Here is a 12,628-nt window from a genome sequence, read left to right as displayed (position 1 = left end):
GCATATATGCGTACTCTCGGTGCAGAGAGGTTAAGAGATGTAAGGTGTGTGTGTGTGTGTGTGTGTGTGGGGGGGGGGGGATGTTTGGCAGTTTTTGGTTTGGGGTTTTTTTTTATAATTGTTTTTCTCTGAGTATAGATCTGTCTGTGCTTGTCCCAAGCATGTTTGAAGTTATTTACTGTTGACTGGGTCACTATCTCTGATGCTTGGAATAAACCTCCAGCAGAAGTAGTGAGCCAGTCAATAGTAAATAACATCAAAACTGCTTGGGACAAGCATAGATCTATACTCAGACAAAAAAAAAAAAAAATCACCCCCCCCCCAAAGAAAATAAATTAAAAAAGGCAGACTCGATGGACCACTCAGTCTTTTTCTATCGTCACTTTTCTAGAAGAACATACTTAGTAATTTTTCATCTTTTTATGTAGAGTGATTTTCCATCCTGAACCCTTTCTAAAATGTCTAGGCCCTTTTTCAACATGGTGCCCCAAACTGGACCTCATATTCTATATCTGAACTTTCAAGCAATTTGTTCAGCTTTGTAAAATAGTACAAAGAATGTGCTGCAACACAAACAAGTTCTAGGAGCCAGGCAACCATCATGCCTTGTAGAAAGGAAAACAAATTAAAACTTTAAAGTTGGCCTTTTCTATAAACCTCCCAATAATTATGTGTACCAAACTACGAAAGGCGTTCAAGTCAAACCAGGGCTTTTGAGTTTATATAATAAAAGAACAAATTTCAAGGAGTGGAAACTGCATTTATTTTTCAACATACTTCCCTGCTACATTTATCACTTATCCCAGCTTTTAAAGGATAAGTTCACCCTTTAACAAAAAATAATAAATGCACACTTTTTTGCAGGTAAAAAATGTATAATTAATATTTTTTTGTTTCTGGAGCCTCCAACGCATTGCACCAGCGATAAGCAGTTCACTGGTGCCATGCAGATCTGCTTGCTCATACATCTTGTACAGGCAAGCAAATACTTACTGACAGGAAGGCTCAATGAACTACCACAGCAAAGGCTGTCGAAACTTGTAGTTTTCCCATTTACAGAATACTGTGAATGAGCGATGCTGCCAGGCAGACATACTTGCCTCTTACTACTGCATGTAGTAGCAGCACTCTAACATCCCTTTTTAGTCCCAGTTTGACTTGAACGCCCCTTGTATAGTATTAATCATGAAATAGTTGGTTACAAGACACTTATATATACTTGTACTTAATATGTATTTTCTTTTCCTTACAGATGTGAATATTGAAATTCTTGCTCAAGTGCTTGTGAACACTGGGGCACTTGACTGATGTCCTGCATCTTTAGTTTTGACAAAATTTGGGTGGGCTGGATACAGCCATCAAGTTTCTAATACTCAAATTTCTACTATAGTTCTAAACCTATTTCAATTGTTTGTTTCTGTAATGTAATATCTCATATTCACATAAAATACAATAATGTTTACATTTCTGTTTACCATCAATACATTTCTCACACAGCTATAATTTATTTGAATTGTGTTTTATGTGCATTTGAAGCTTTTCAGTCAGCCAAGAACTTTTCTTGAAAAAAAAAGATAATGACTAATGCTACAGATACAATTCACAGTTAGAGGTGTAATGTTGACTCTGTGAAACAATACTACATTTGAAATAGGGGTTGTAGCAGTAAGCGGTATTTTTTTATCATCTGTTGAGGGATGCAGTAATTCATAGATCTATGGGTTGTGCTACTGCCTTTAGAAAGTTTAGACTGGAAAACAAACAAAAAGTTGAACTACCCACCATAGTCCCATCCTCTCTCAGTTTTTGCCAGTGTCCTAGGAGGTTGGATGTTTTCTCCTCTGTTCTGCTGAGGTAGAACCCCCTTTTAATGTATTTTCCCTTCTATCAACATTCTGAGCACTTTGTGGATGTTTTTCTCTTCAATTAGGCCTTCTAAAAGCTATTTGAACTAGTCTTCACATAGCAACTATCAAGACTGGCTGATCCTCGGTGCAGCCTTGGAGACTTTACCCAGACTTTGCAGGACCAAAAATTGTGGGGCTTGCTTGTAATGTGACTGTTGGGCACTGGGATCTGCTTGTGATGCACCCCAGACACCCAGTGCACTGGTTTGTTGGCTACAAAGAGTTTTTACAGATCCAGGACTGTAACTCAGAATCTGCGGTGGTCCAGTCCTGAACACTGCCTCTATTGTAATAACCACAAGAGCAAATTGATACTCGACTGTGACCCTTAGACACTTGGCACTGATTGCTGTACGGTACAGGGGTTCCATCCTCATCCAGCTGCCCAGTCTACAAAGTCTGTCAGGAGGAAAAGAAAAAGAATACAGATTTTCTTGTAGCCCTGATGCTGGCTTCATTCCATGACCTGGCCATGCATCACATACTCTTCTTCAATGATTTATTTGAGTGCATTAATTTTTAATTGTCACAGTAAAAGTTAAGTTTTATTGCACTAGATTGTTGTGCTCTCTCTCTTTGTCCATCAAGCTTTTTAGCACTCCTTGTGATGCAGGCAACAGAGCTGCAGAAATCTGAACTTTGTGACCTAAAGAGAACCTTGTTAACCCTGTAGTGAATTGAGTTCAGTGTTGCTGTACAGTGCAGAAAAATTGTGTTATTTTTTTACCAGTATGACGTCAAAAAAGACTGGCAATGCTGGCCAACATCTCCCCTCTTGTAATCTTAGTGGATAAATTAAGAGCAGCCTACAGACTGAACTTGTGAGGGAAGGAACACTGGCACAACCAAAGAACATTTCTCCTGATCCCAAATGGTTTAGAGAAAAGTCTGTAGGACTCTTGAATGTAAATGAGCCCAAGTTAAAGATTCAAGGTATTCTTGATTAGACCAGAAGTCGGAATTGAGAAGTCTCATTATTAACCTCTTGTGCTGATATCAACAGGTTGGTCATTGCTAGAATTTTGGAGAATTTCTTGTATGTATCTTTGGGAATACCAAATTAATTTGATAACCTAAAAACATTCAGGTGATCTAACCTTCAAAATTAAAAAAAAATCACTCTTTATTAGCCAGCTTAATTTATCCAGTGTGAGGGGGACCACATGCAAACCCTTCACTACATCAAATGCCTGTTATTGCTGTCAGCACATCCACCCACCTGGAGGTTGGATCATCAGAGGGAACGATTCAATCACATCATAGGTGAGCAAAAATATTGACCACTATTTACAGCTGCTAGTTAGTAGGATGCCCTTTTTTTCGAAGGACTCCACGCATGCAATTAATTTGCTGAATAACATACAGTATCAAGTAGGCACTCCAATTACAGGTGCTGTGGAATGTTATTTGGACTTTCAGAGTTGCCCACAACAACATGCATTTTCTGTGGTCCTGTTGAAGTTTGCTGCAATGCACAATTATTTGTGGAACAGTTCTGCAGAACAGGGGCACTGCAAAGGGGGCAAAATAAGCTCCTAGTTTGGCCAACCAGTTTGGGAGGAGGATGACGTTTATACCCATCAGAGGAAGAAGTTTGTGTTGTGTGCAAGATATATAGATGACATCCTCCTCCCGTGGAATGGCAATTTGAATTCTTTGGTGCAATTTTTTTCAGAACTTAATAATAATGAATTATGAAGCTAGTTTCACGGAAATACATTTTTTGGACTTGAATATAAGGGTATAGGGTAACACCTTTTGTAACTACTACTTATTACAAGGCAACTAATTGTAATGCCACTATCAACCCTGACTCAGATCTGTTCCTCAGAGCCAGTTTACTAGAATTAATAGAAATTGTGCACATGAGAATTCTTTTCTGGCAGAAGCTAGTATTCTTAAACAAAGATTTTTGGATAAAAGTTGTAAGGAGAAAAATTTGGATAGGTTTATCTCTGAGATTAAGATGGATGACAGACAGCAACTTTTGCTGGAGAGACCCAAGATTGGTAATGAAGGAACAAAAAGGTTTATTCTTGGGCAATTTACCCTTCTTTCCACACACTGCTATAGTGTTAGAAAAATCATTAACAAATACTGGCATATATGGGCAGCACAGTGGCTAAATGGTTAGCACTTCCGCCTGGCAGTACTAGGGTCGTTGGTTTGAATCCCAGCCACGGAACCACCTGCCTGGAGTTTGCATGTTCTCCCTGTGCCTGCGTGGGTTTCCTCCGGGTACTTCGGTTTCCTCCCACACTCCAAAGACATGCTGGTAGGTTAATTAGCTCCTGTCTAAATTGGCCCTAATATGTGTATGTATGAATGTAAGTTAGGGACCTTAGATTGTACGCCCCTTGAGGGTTAGGGACTGATGTGAATGTTCAATATATATGTGTAAAGTGCTGCGTAAATTGACGGCGCTATATAAGTACCTGAAATAAATAAAATAAATATTTTGAGGAACAATAATATTCTTGGTCCTCTTTTACCTTTGAAACCTCATGTGGTATATAAAAGGGTGTTCTCTTTAAGGGATATTGTCACCTCTAATCTGATTGATAGTCCTATTAGGCCTACTCTTTTCCATAATCTTGCTAGTTTCTATCCTTGTTAGAAATGTGTTGTATGTAGGGTTAATCAGCTTGGTCAAAGAAAAATCACCTCCCTAACATCCACTGCGATGTCTAAGCATTATATTATTGAATCTTTCATCACCTTTTCATTCTGCCACTCATCAGTGTGGTCTGCCATATGTTGGCAAGACAACATGGGCATTGAGTGTATATTTGGGGGAACATTTGAACAACATAGGAAATGGCTTTAAAGGCCATAGTGTCCCAAAACTACTCAGCTGTCCACAATAAGGATCCATCATGTACCATCCTATTACAATTAAACAGGTTTTCCCCTCGTTGGATGGGTTACTACCCATCCAACGAGGGGAAAACCTGTTTCCCAAAAGGAAAATTTCTAGAATGGAAACTAGATGGATACGTCAAATAAAAACATATTCCCCACACGGTCCTAATGGGGATTGGGATATTAATGCATTCATAAATGACAGTTGATGGCAACTTCAGCATTTTGTAGCCTCATTGCAAAGGCTCAATATGTGAGCTTAATTCAATGGAGAGGCTCATGGATCCAAGAGGGACACCTAATCTTACAGAATGTTAGTTTCAGTCTTGGATCCAGGGGATTTCAGAAGATTTAAAGCTTAAACTTGTAGCATATGCACACTCAACTTCAGTAGATATGAGGATGAAAGAAACCTCTTGGCTAGGTGGTACTATGTTCCATCAAATCTATATCGTGGGATGTCATCGAAATATTGGAGAGGTTGTGGCAGTGAAGAAACACACGCTCATGTATGGCGGTACTGTCCAGTTATTCAGATATATTGGAAGAAATCATCTTCCAGGACAGCTACTCGAGAGATAGGCTCATCTCACCTAAACAGGAAAACACATGATCCACAATAGTTAAAAAGGGCGAACCAGTGATGGACCCTCAGTTCATGTGTTTCCTCAGGCCAGGCAGGACAGGATTTCTTTGCTTTCAATACCAGGCCTTCATGCTAGGGGGCAGGGGCCGCTCAGACTGCAGCCGTCCAGTGTGGGCACAAAAGTGCTGGGGATTCTGCAGCAGATTGGGCTGGGATAACATGATTTCAGTTCAACACCCTTCCTCTTCAGCACCACAAATTTTTACCAAAGTGCTAGCAGAAATCCTGAGAAACCGAAGATTAAAGGGTCTGGAAGTAATTACCTGGACGATCTCCTGATCTTCACAGACACAGCAGCCCAAACAACAAGAAATCTAGACATAGCAAAAACTTATCTCCAGAAGACCGGCTGGATAGTAAACATAGATAAGTCACAGTTGATACCATCTAAGAGATTGGTTTACCTAGGTTACATTCTGGATGCAGAAAATTTGAGGACTGTCCTGACAGAAGAGAAGGCTCGGAACCTTCAGCAGGGGGCAGTTGAATGCTTGCTATCAACAGAATGCTCAATAAGAGAAGCCATGAGACTATTTAGCTGGATGACTGTGGCAATCCCTGCAGTTCAATGGGCCCAGTTACACTCAAGATCCTTGCAGAACAGCACTCTTATCAAAATGGGATGACGTTCAGCAATCTCTGGACGCAAGTATATGCATCCTAGAGTTGAAGAATTCAGTCCAAGTGGTGGCTTTCCCCTCAGATTTTGACAATAGGTTGAGCATGGAGACAAACAAATTCAGTAAAGATTACCATGGATACAAGCACCTGGGGGTGGGGAGCCCACCTGGATAAGCATCTTGCACAGAGGAGATGGAATCAAGTGGGACATCTTGTTTTTCAAATGTCAGGGAGCTAAAAGCGATAGGGGAAGCGCTAGTGACATTCATATCTCTGATTCAAGTAAAGCATGTTCAGATCTTGACCGGCAACAGCACAGCGGTTGCGTATATCAATCACCAGGGAGGTACAAGGTCAAGTAACCTAATGGCAATAGCTGAAGAAATTCTCCTTTGGGCAAAGAAGAACCTGTTGTCAGTAATAGCAATTCATCTAAAAGGGTAACTGAATCACCTGGAAGACAGTTTGAGCAGACATCAGCTGAGGAAAACAGAATGGTGCCTAAACCAGAAGGACTTTCTATAGATTTGCGAGAAGTGGGGTACTCCAGAGATCGACCACTTCGCCTCCAGGAACAACAGAAATGTGGAAAAATATTCCTCCCTACAAAGGGACAGTTGCAGTTTGGGAACAGATGCTCTGGCTCATCATTGAAACGGGAAACTGCTATACGCCTTTCCTCCCATTTGCTTAACCTCCCTAGTGGTATGATTATTTCCGATTTTTTGTGCTGAAAGCGGTACCATTATTTTGCATGCAAATATGTAGTTTTTTTATTGTAGGCTATAATTTTTAGGAATAACTCACTGAAATCTGTCCGAACAAGAGTCTATTAAACATCCCGGGTATGATAAAATTTGAAACACGAAATCATAAATTATAATTTAATAAATAATCATAAAAAATATTAATATAATAAGAATACATTTAATTCAATAATATAATCAAACCGAAAACACAAATGTGAAATAGAATGCCAAGTTCGCACATTGCTGAGCAAAGTCGCAGAATCGTTTTCAGTGTCTGATGACGAATTTCCCCACGAATCATTATCACTCAATTCTGCAAGTGGTTTTGATTTACTATCGCTGTTCTCTAGCTGATCTAAACCCGCTTTTGACATAAAGGGACACTGTTTGGACGCCATGGACGTTTCTCAGTTTCCAGGCAGAAAGAACAGACAAAATGCAGGCAGGGCACAGGACAAAGCACTAAGGACAATATGTATGTGAAATGGGTTGAAACAGCAATGTTTTACTATGTAAAACTTGTTTTGAAAAAAAATGACAGTTTTTCAAATTTCCCACCGCCGGCAGCGCCCGTACATCCCAGGGACCGGAACACAGAAGCCAGATGCCGGCATGTGCCGGAGGAGATGGCCAGGGACACTGCAGAGGACACATCGCGGGAGCGAAGGACAAGGTAAGCTCTGCAGGGACTCCCTATGCAGCGCCGCATGGTAAGCCCGAGTGTAGCTCGGGGTTACCGCTTTTGGTACTGACATTTTACCCCGAGCTACACTCGGGAATACCGCTAGGGAGGTTAATCCTCAGAGTAATCCAAAAGATACAGAGGTCAAACGCCAAAATTATCCTGGCGGTTCCTTTCTGACCCAAGAGACCTTGGTTTTCGGGCCTATACAATCTAAGCTTGGAACCTCCCCGAAGATAACCGCAAAGGTTGGACCTAATTCATCAGGCAGGAATACATCACCCAACAGGGGAGAGGCTTTCCCTTTTAGCATGGCTACTGAAAGGAGCTCTTGCAAAAGAAAGGACTTTCGCCCAGAGTAATAGATACCATTCTGGCAAGTAGGAAGAATTTCACTCATGCTATTTATGGGAAAATCTGGAAGAAATTTTTAGCATGGAGAAAGGATAAGAACCAAGCCGACAACCTGTGATTAATTCAGTTCTTGAGTTTCTGCAGTTATTGACTGACATCAATTTAGCCGCAAGCACTCTCAAAGTACATGTCGTGGCTCTCTCTAACTTTCTAGAAATTTGTCTAGCAGAGATTCCCTTAATTAGACAATTCTTGCTGTTGGTTTCCAGAAAGAGGGCCCCACGCAGGGCGAAGTTTCCTTCTTGGGATTTACAGACTATCAGATATGACAGTCATATCAGAATACCACAGATAGCAAGAAATTATTATTCTTTATTTTTACGGCAACCCCAAAAATCAAATAGAAACAGATCTCAAAAAACTAGATGAAAGAAGATGTTTAACCATGGACACTGAAAGAACAAAAGACTGGAGAAAAACTTCCAATCTATTTGTCCTGTTCAACAGGGCAACAAAGCTTCTAAAAATACTATAGACAGATGGATGAAGCAAGTTATAGAGGAAAGCTACAGAACTCAATCCCTTATTCCCCCTGGGGTCTTAAGGCTCACTCAACCAAAGCAATGGCTGCCTCCTGCGCGAAAAAAGCTGGTGCCTCCCCTAGCCAGATTTTCAGGGCAGCCACTTAGTCCAGTTTCCTGACCTTTGCAAAACCTTATCGGTTGGAACTGCTGTCTCTAAGGCAGGCCAGAATTTTAGAAGGAAGATCTTGCAAGCAGGAGTGCCACCCTGAGCTGGTAATGCTCGCCTATCCCCTCGAGTAGTTGTCCTGGAAGATGATTAGCAAAAACCAAGTTATTACCTATTATTATTAACTGCGTTTCTAGGAATCTTCCAAGACAGCGTTAGTTCCCTCCCAATCATTTGGCTAGGATATTTGCAATTATAGTTGGGTAATATTATAATTTTATGCTTATATGGTACGTTGCGGCCTTCGGTAATTTTCTATGTACTGAGGGTCCATCATTGGTTCGCCCTTAATTATTGTGGATCATGTGTTTCCTATTTAGGTGGGAGGAGTCTATATCTCAAGTAGCTGTCCTGGAAGATTCCTGAAAATGCAGTTAACAAGTAACAACTTGGTTTTTAAATATAATTAGGATAATTACTAATTCAAAATTGTGCAGGACTCTTGTCAATGTCTCTTTCATGCAACTAGGGTTTCAAGGAAAATATACAAAATGTCTGTTATACCATTGTTATTAAATGCAGCAAAGGCATTGGAAAATGGGCAGGATGGAAAGGCGAAGGAATCCTCATAAAGCAGGGATGGGCAACTGTGGCCCTCCAGCTGCTGTAGAACTACAAGTCCGATGAGGCATTGCAAAACTGACAGTTACAAGCATGACTCACAAAGGCAGAGGCATGATGGGACTTGTAGTTCACCAACAGCTGGAGGGCCACAGTTGCCCACCCCTGCCATAAAGGAAAAAAAGAGGTAGTGGGTTAAGAAAGAGCAGGGATGTGCAATTCCTATTGCCCGACGCCCTGACATGTAGTTCCGGGTGCCGGGCAGGTAGTTTTTTTTGGCCTCTAGCCCTGCTGCGGGAAAGCAGCAGGGCTCACCTGTCAGGTGAAGCAATTGGCGGCAGTGCTGCCGCTGATTGCTTTCACACATTGCCAGCCTCTTTGTGCCCCTGGCGTGAGGTTTCCCAGGCTCCGTTTGCTCATCTGCAGGCCCGGCTCACCGTCAGCTAGAGGAGGGAGAAGCCCACCGTGTCAGCCTCTCCCCCGCTATATGTCCCGGGCTCTCCTTGCCCATCTGCGGGCCCGAGACTGGTTCAGTGGGTGCCATGGGATGTGGTATAGGGGAAGGAGGAGAGTGGACACATCCGCTCCCCTCCCCTTCCCTTCTTCTCCTGACCCGGACGTGATGTGACGTCACTTCCTGGTCCCCGTTCGACAGATTCCCGGTCATTGAGGCTGGGAAAGAATGTAATACGGTGCGATGTGCACCGCATTACATTAAGTGTAGTACAGGGGAGACATGCAAGATATTTTAGACCCTGGATGTCTCAAAAAAGAGATCCTGTCACCAAAAATCATCACATAGGGGACCTATTGTCCCGTATGTTATTCACAAAAAAAAAAAAGTTAATATTTTTTTCTTAAATGGAAGTTACACCCAAGCATATGACACCCCAAAAATTTTCAAGGCCCACCACCCCCACATATGTATGCACGCACAAACTCGAAAGCAAATGCTCGGGCACCTACACTACACACGAAAACGTGTATTTCGATACACATATTACATATTGCCGTGCATGCCAGAATGGGAGCAATAATTCTAGCACCAGACCTCCTCCATACATTATACTGATGACCTATAAGGGGCTTTAAACTGTCGCCTATAGAAAATATAGGGTTACTAAAGTTTGTTGCCGTTTCACAAGCACACGCAAATTTAAGGTTTGACATATTGGATATCTATTTACTTGCTGCAACCTCGTCTTTTATATCTTACAAAAAAATTGGATGATTTATTGCTTTTTGTGCCCTGAAATTAACTTAAGTGTATTTTCGTACTGAAATTTTATGTTTCCTAGACCTTTGTGATAATATCTTGTGACATAAAAAATTGGAACTACCGCTATTTTATTCTATAGGATCTCTGATTTCAGAAAATATATCATGTTTTGGGGCTTTGTGTCATCTTCAGGCATAAAACGATTTTTTAAACGTGTGTAGATAACGCAAAAACAGCTCTGGTAGTGAAATGGATAAAGGATAAGTTGGACATTCCCCTTTCCTGACGAGCAGCCAATCGGTGCTCATTACACTGCACGGTCTCTCCTCTCCCTGCTAGTCCCTGGGGGCAGGGCTGGAGACAGGCAGGGAGGGGAGGAGAAGATAAACAGTGCAATGTTAAAAATATTAAACATTTAAGTCGCCATAAAGCCCCTTTTGTTTTTAAAAGCCCCAGACATTACTTAAAGCAGATTTAAATACCGTTTTGGTTAAATTTATGGTTTTTTTTTATCAGGACAAGTAAATTGTCATGAGGGACAAATGGATTTGGACACAGATTTAGTCCTTGGATAAGTAGTTTCTTCAAAACTTTCCACACCCCTGAAGAGGCATCTCTATCTAGGCCCGTTAGAGAGAATATAACATTTTTTTTCCTTTCTTCTCCGTCTGGGGGAGGACACAAGAGTAAATGTTATAGATGAGATGATTTATAATGTCACTATATGTAGTAGGTGGAGGTTGGAAGATGGTGGGAGGGGAATAGGGAAGAGAGAGAGGAAAAGGGGTTTAAATAAAAGGTTTGGTAGCTTAAGAAACCTCTTGGGGAAACCTATGTGGACCAACCTCATTTTGAAAACTTAGGAGAACTCCTCCATTCCTTCTGTCTTTCCTTAAGGGGAATGAATAGGGTTGTTGTATTAAAGAAATAGGGATTTAGGATATACACCCTGTTGTGTGATTGTTAGTGCCCCCATTTTGTGTCATGTAAGAGTTTTAATTTTTACCTTGTATGTCTTTTTTGGTAAATGTATTTTATATAGTATTTAAAATGAATAAAAAGAATTAAATGAAACCTAGACGGTTGAATAACCTGTCTGTTTTTGTTATTGTTTGAGGATGTTATATTGTACAATTTTGTTTTAGGAATTTTTGTGTTCTTATAGATCTTTGCAGGTTAGAACAATATGAAGTCTATGCCATGGAAATGAATCTACCCCTCCTCTTTATATAATTTGTTTTTTTGTATTTTTTACTTTACTTTTTACTTTTCTTTTTTAGTTTAGAATTTTTATATATAAATTAATACTACTATCATGATGTACAGTTGGTCCTCTGTATAGGAGATTGCCATTTTTGTAAATCATTTTTCCTCCTTTTTTGTAGTATATATAACCCCTCTAATGATTTTTAACTGTTTTTTTAATAAAATTTAGTGTTTTATCATTTTTTTATCGTACAGCATGGAACACACAGCAGGCAAAAATCATGACCATCTAGGTTATGTGCCACCTATAGGTGAATAGATACTGGCTGACCAAAAACAAACAGGAAGTCCTCCCCTATATACCCCTCCCTTACAGGAAGCCCACTAGTTTTTTTTACCAGTGTCGGGAAGGTGATAATGTGCTGCATGGGCTCTCTGGAGAATACTAAGATGTCTGGAATGGTTCTAATATGAATCAAAGAATTGGGATCAGATCCATTTGGATGGCTGACGGCTAACATGGATGGTACCCAAACCCTGTTTGGAGAGCATGGATTGCCTGAAATTGGAAGTGTGAAAGTGAAAGCAGGTCTTGCTGACGATGGTACTTTATACTGCGACCACTAGAAGAAGTGCTCTGTGTTAATCTTTAACCGCATGCCCACCTCCCTATAGCAGATGTACTGCTACAGGGCGGCACCGCTGCTGAAAAAGCATGTAAATATACGTGATTTGCATTTTCGGGTAGGGGGCGCACTCATGGGCTGCCCTATCTGCACCACTATCGGCTGCTGGGGATGTCAATCACTGGGTTATCATCAGCAAAGCTGACAGGGGAGAGACGTGTGTAAACAGGTCTTTCTCCTGTCAGCATGGACATGCTGCTTTGTATCTGCACAGCAGAGAGATACAAAGCAGCATGTCTCCAAAGTAAAACAGCGCACAGTACACAGTTAACTCTTTGATTGCCCTATATGCTAACCCCTTCCTGCCCAGTGTCATTAGTACAGTGTCAGTGATTTTTATTAGCACTGATCAATGTATCAATGTCACTGGGGATGTCATTGGAAG

At 41.0% G+C, this 12,628-nt stretch overlaps 1 protein-coding gene across 4 annotated transcripts in view; it reads left to right on the top strand.

Moving 5' to 3' along the window:
• LOC149448989 (uncharacterized) overlaps positions 1-11,429 on the top strand; it is a 291,234-nt gene extending 279,805 nt beyond the window's left edge. For all 4 annotated transcript variants that reach the window (XM_089693977.1, XM_089693975.1, XM_089693976.1 and 1 more), the window contains one exon: positions 1,253-11,429. In XM_089693977.1, coding sequence (XP_089550103.1) covers positions 1,253-1,308 — 56 coding nt within the window. In that variant the 3' untranslated portion in view covers positions 1,309-11,429. The remainder of the gene's footprint in view (positions 1-1,252) is intronic.
• Positions 11,430-12,628: the final 1,199 nt, after the last annotated feature.

Source organism: Staurois parvus, unplaced genomic scaffold, assembly GCF_062004578.1.
Source record: "Staurois parvus isolate SC_StPar_1 unplaced genomic scaffold, SC_StPar_1.0 ptg000645l, whole genome shotgun sequence".
NCBI lineage: Eukaryota > Metazoa > Chordata > Amphibia > Anura > Ranidae > Staurois > Staurois parvus.
Note: the sequence above shows the minus strand (reverse complement) of the source record. Positions and strands in the feature narration are given on the sequence as shown.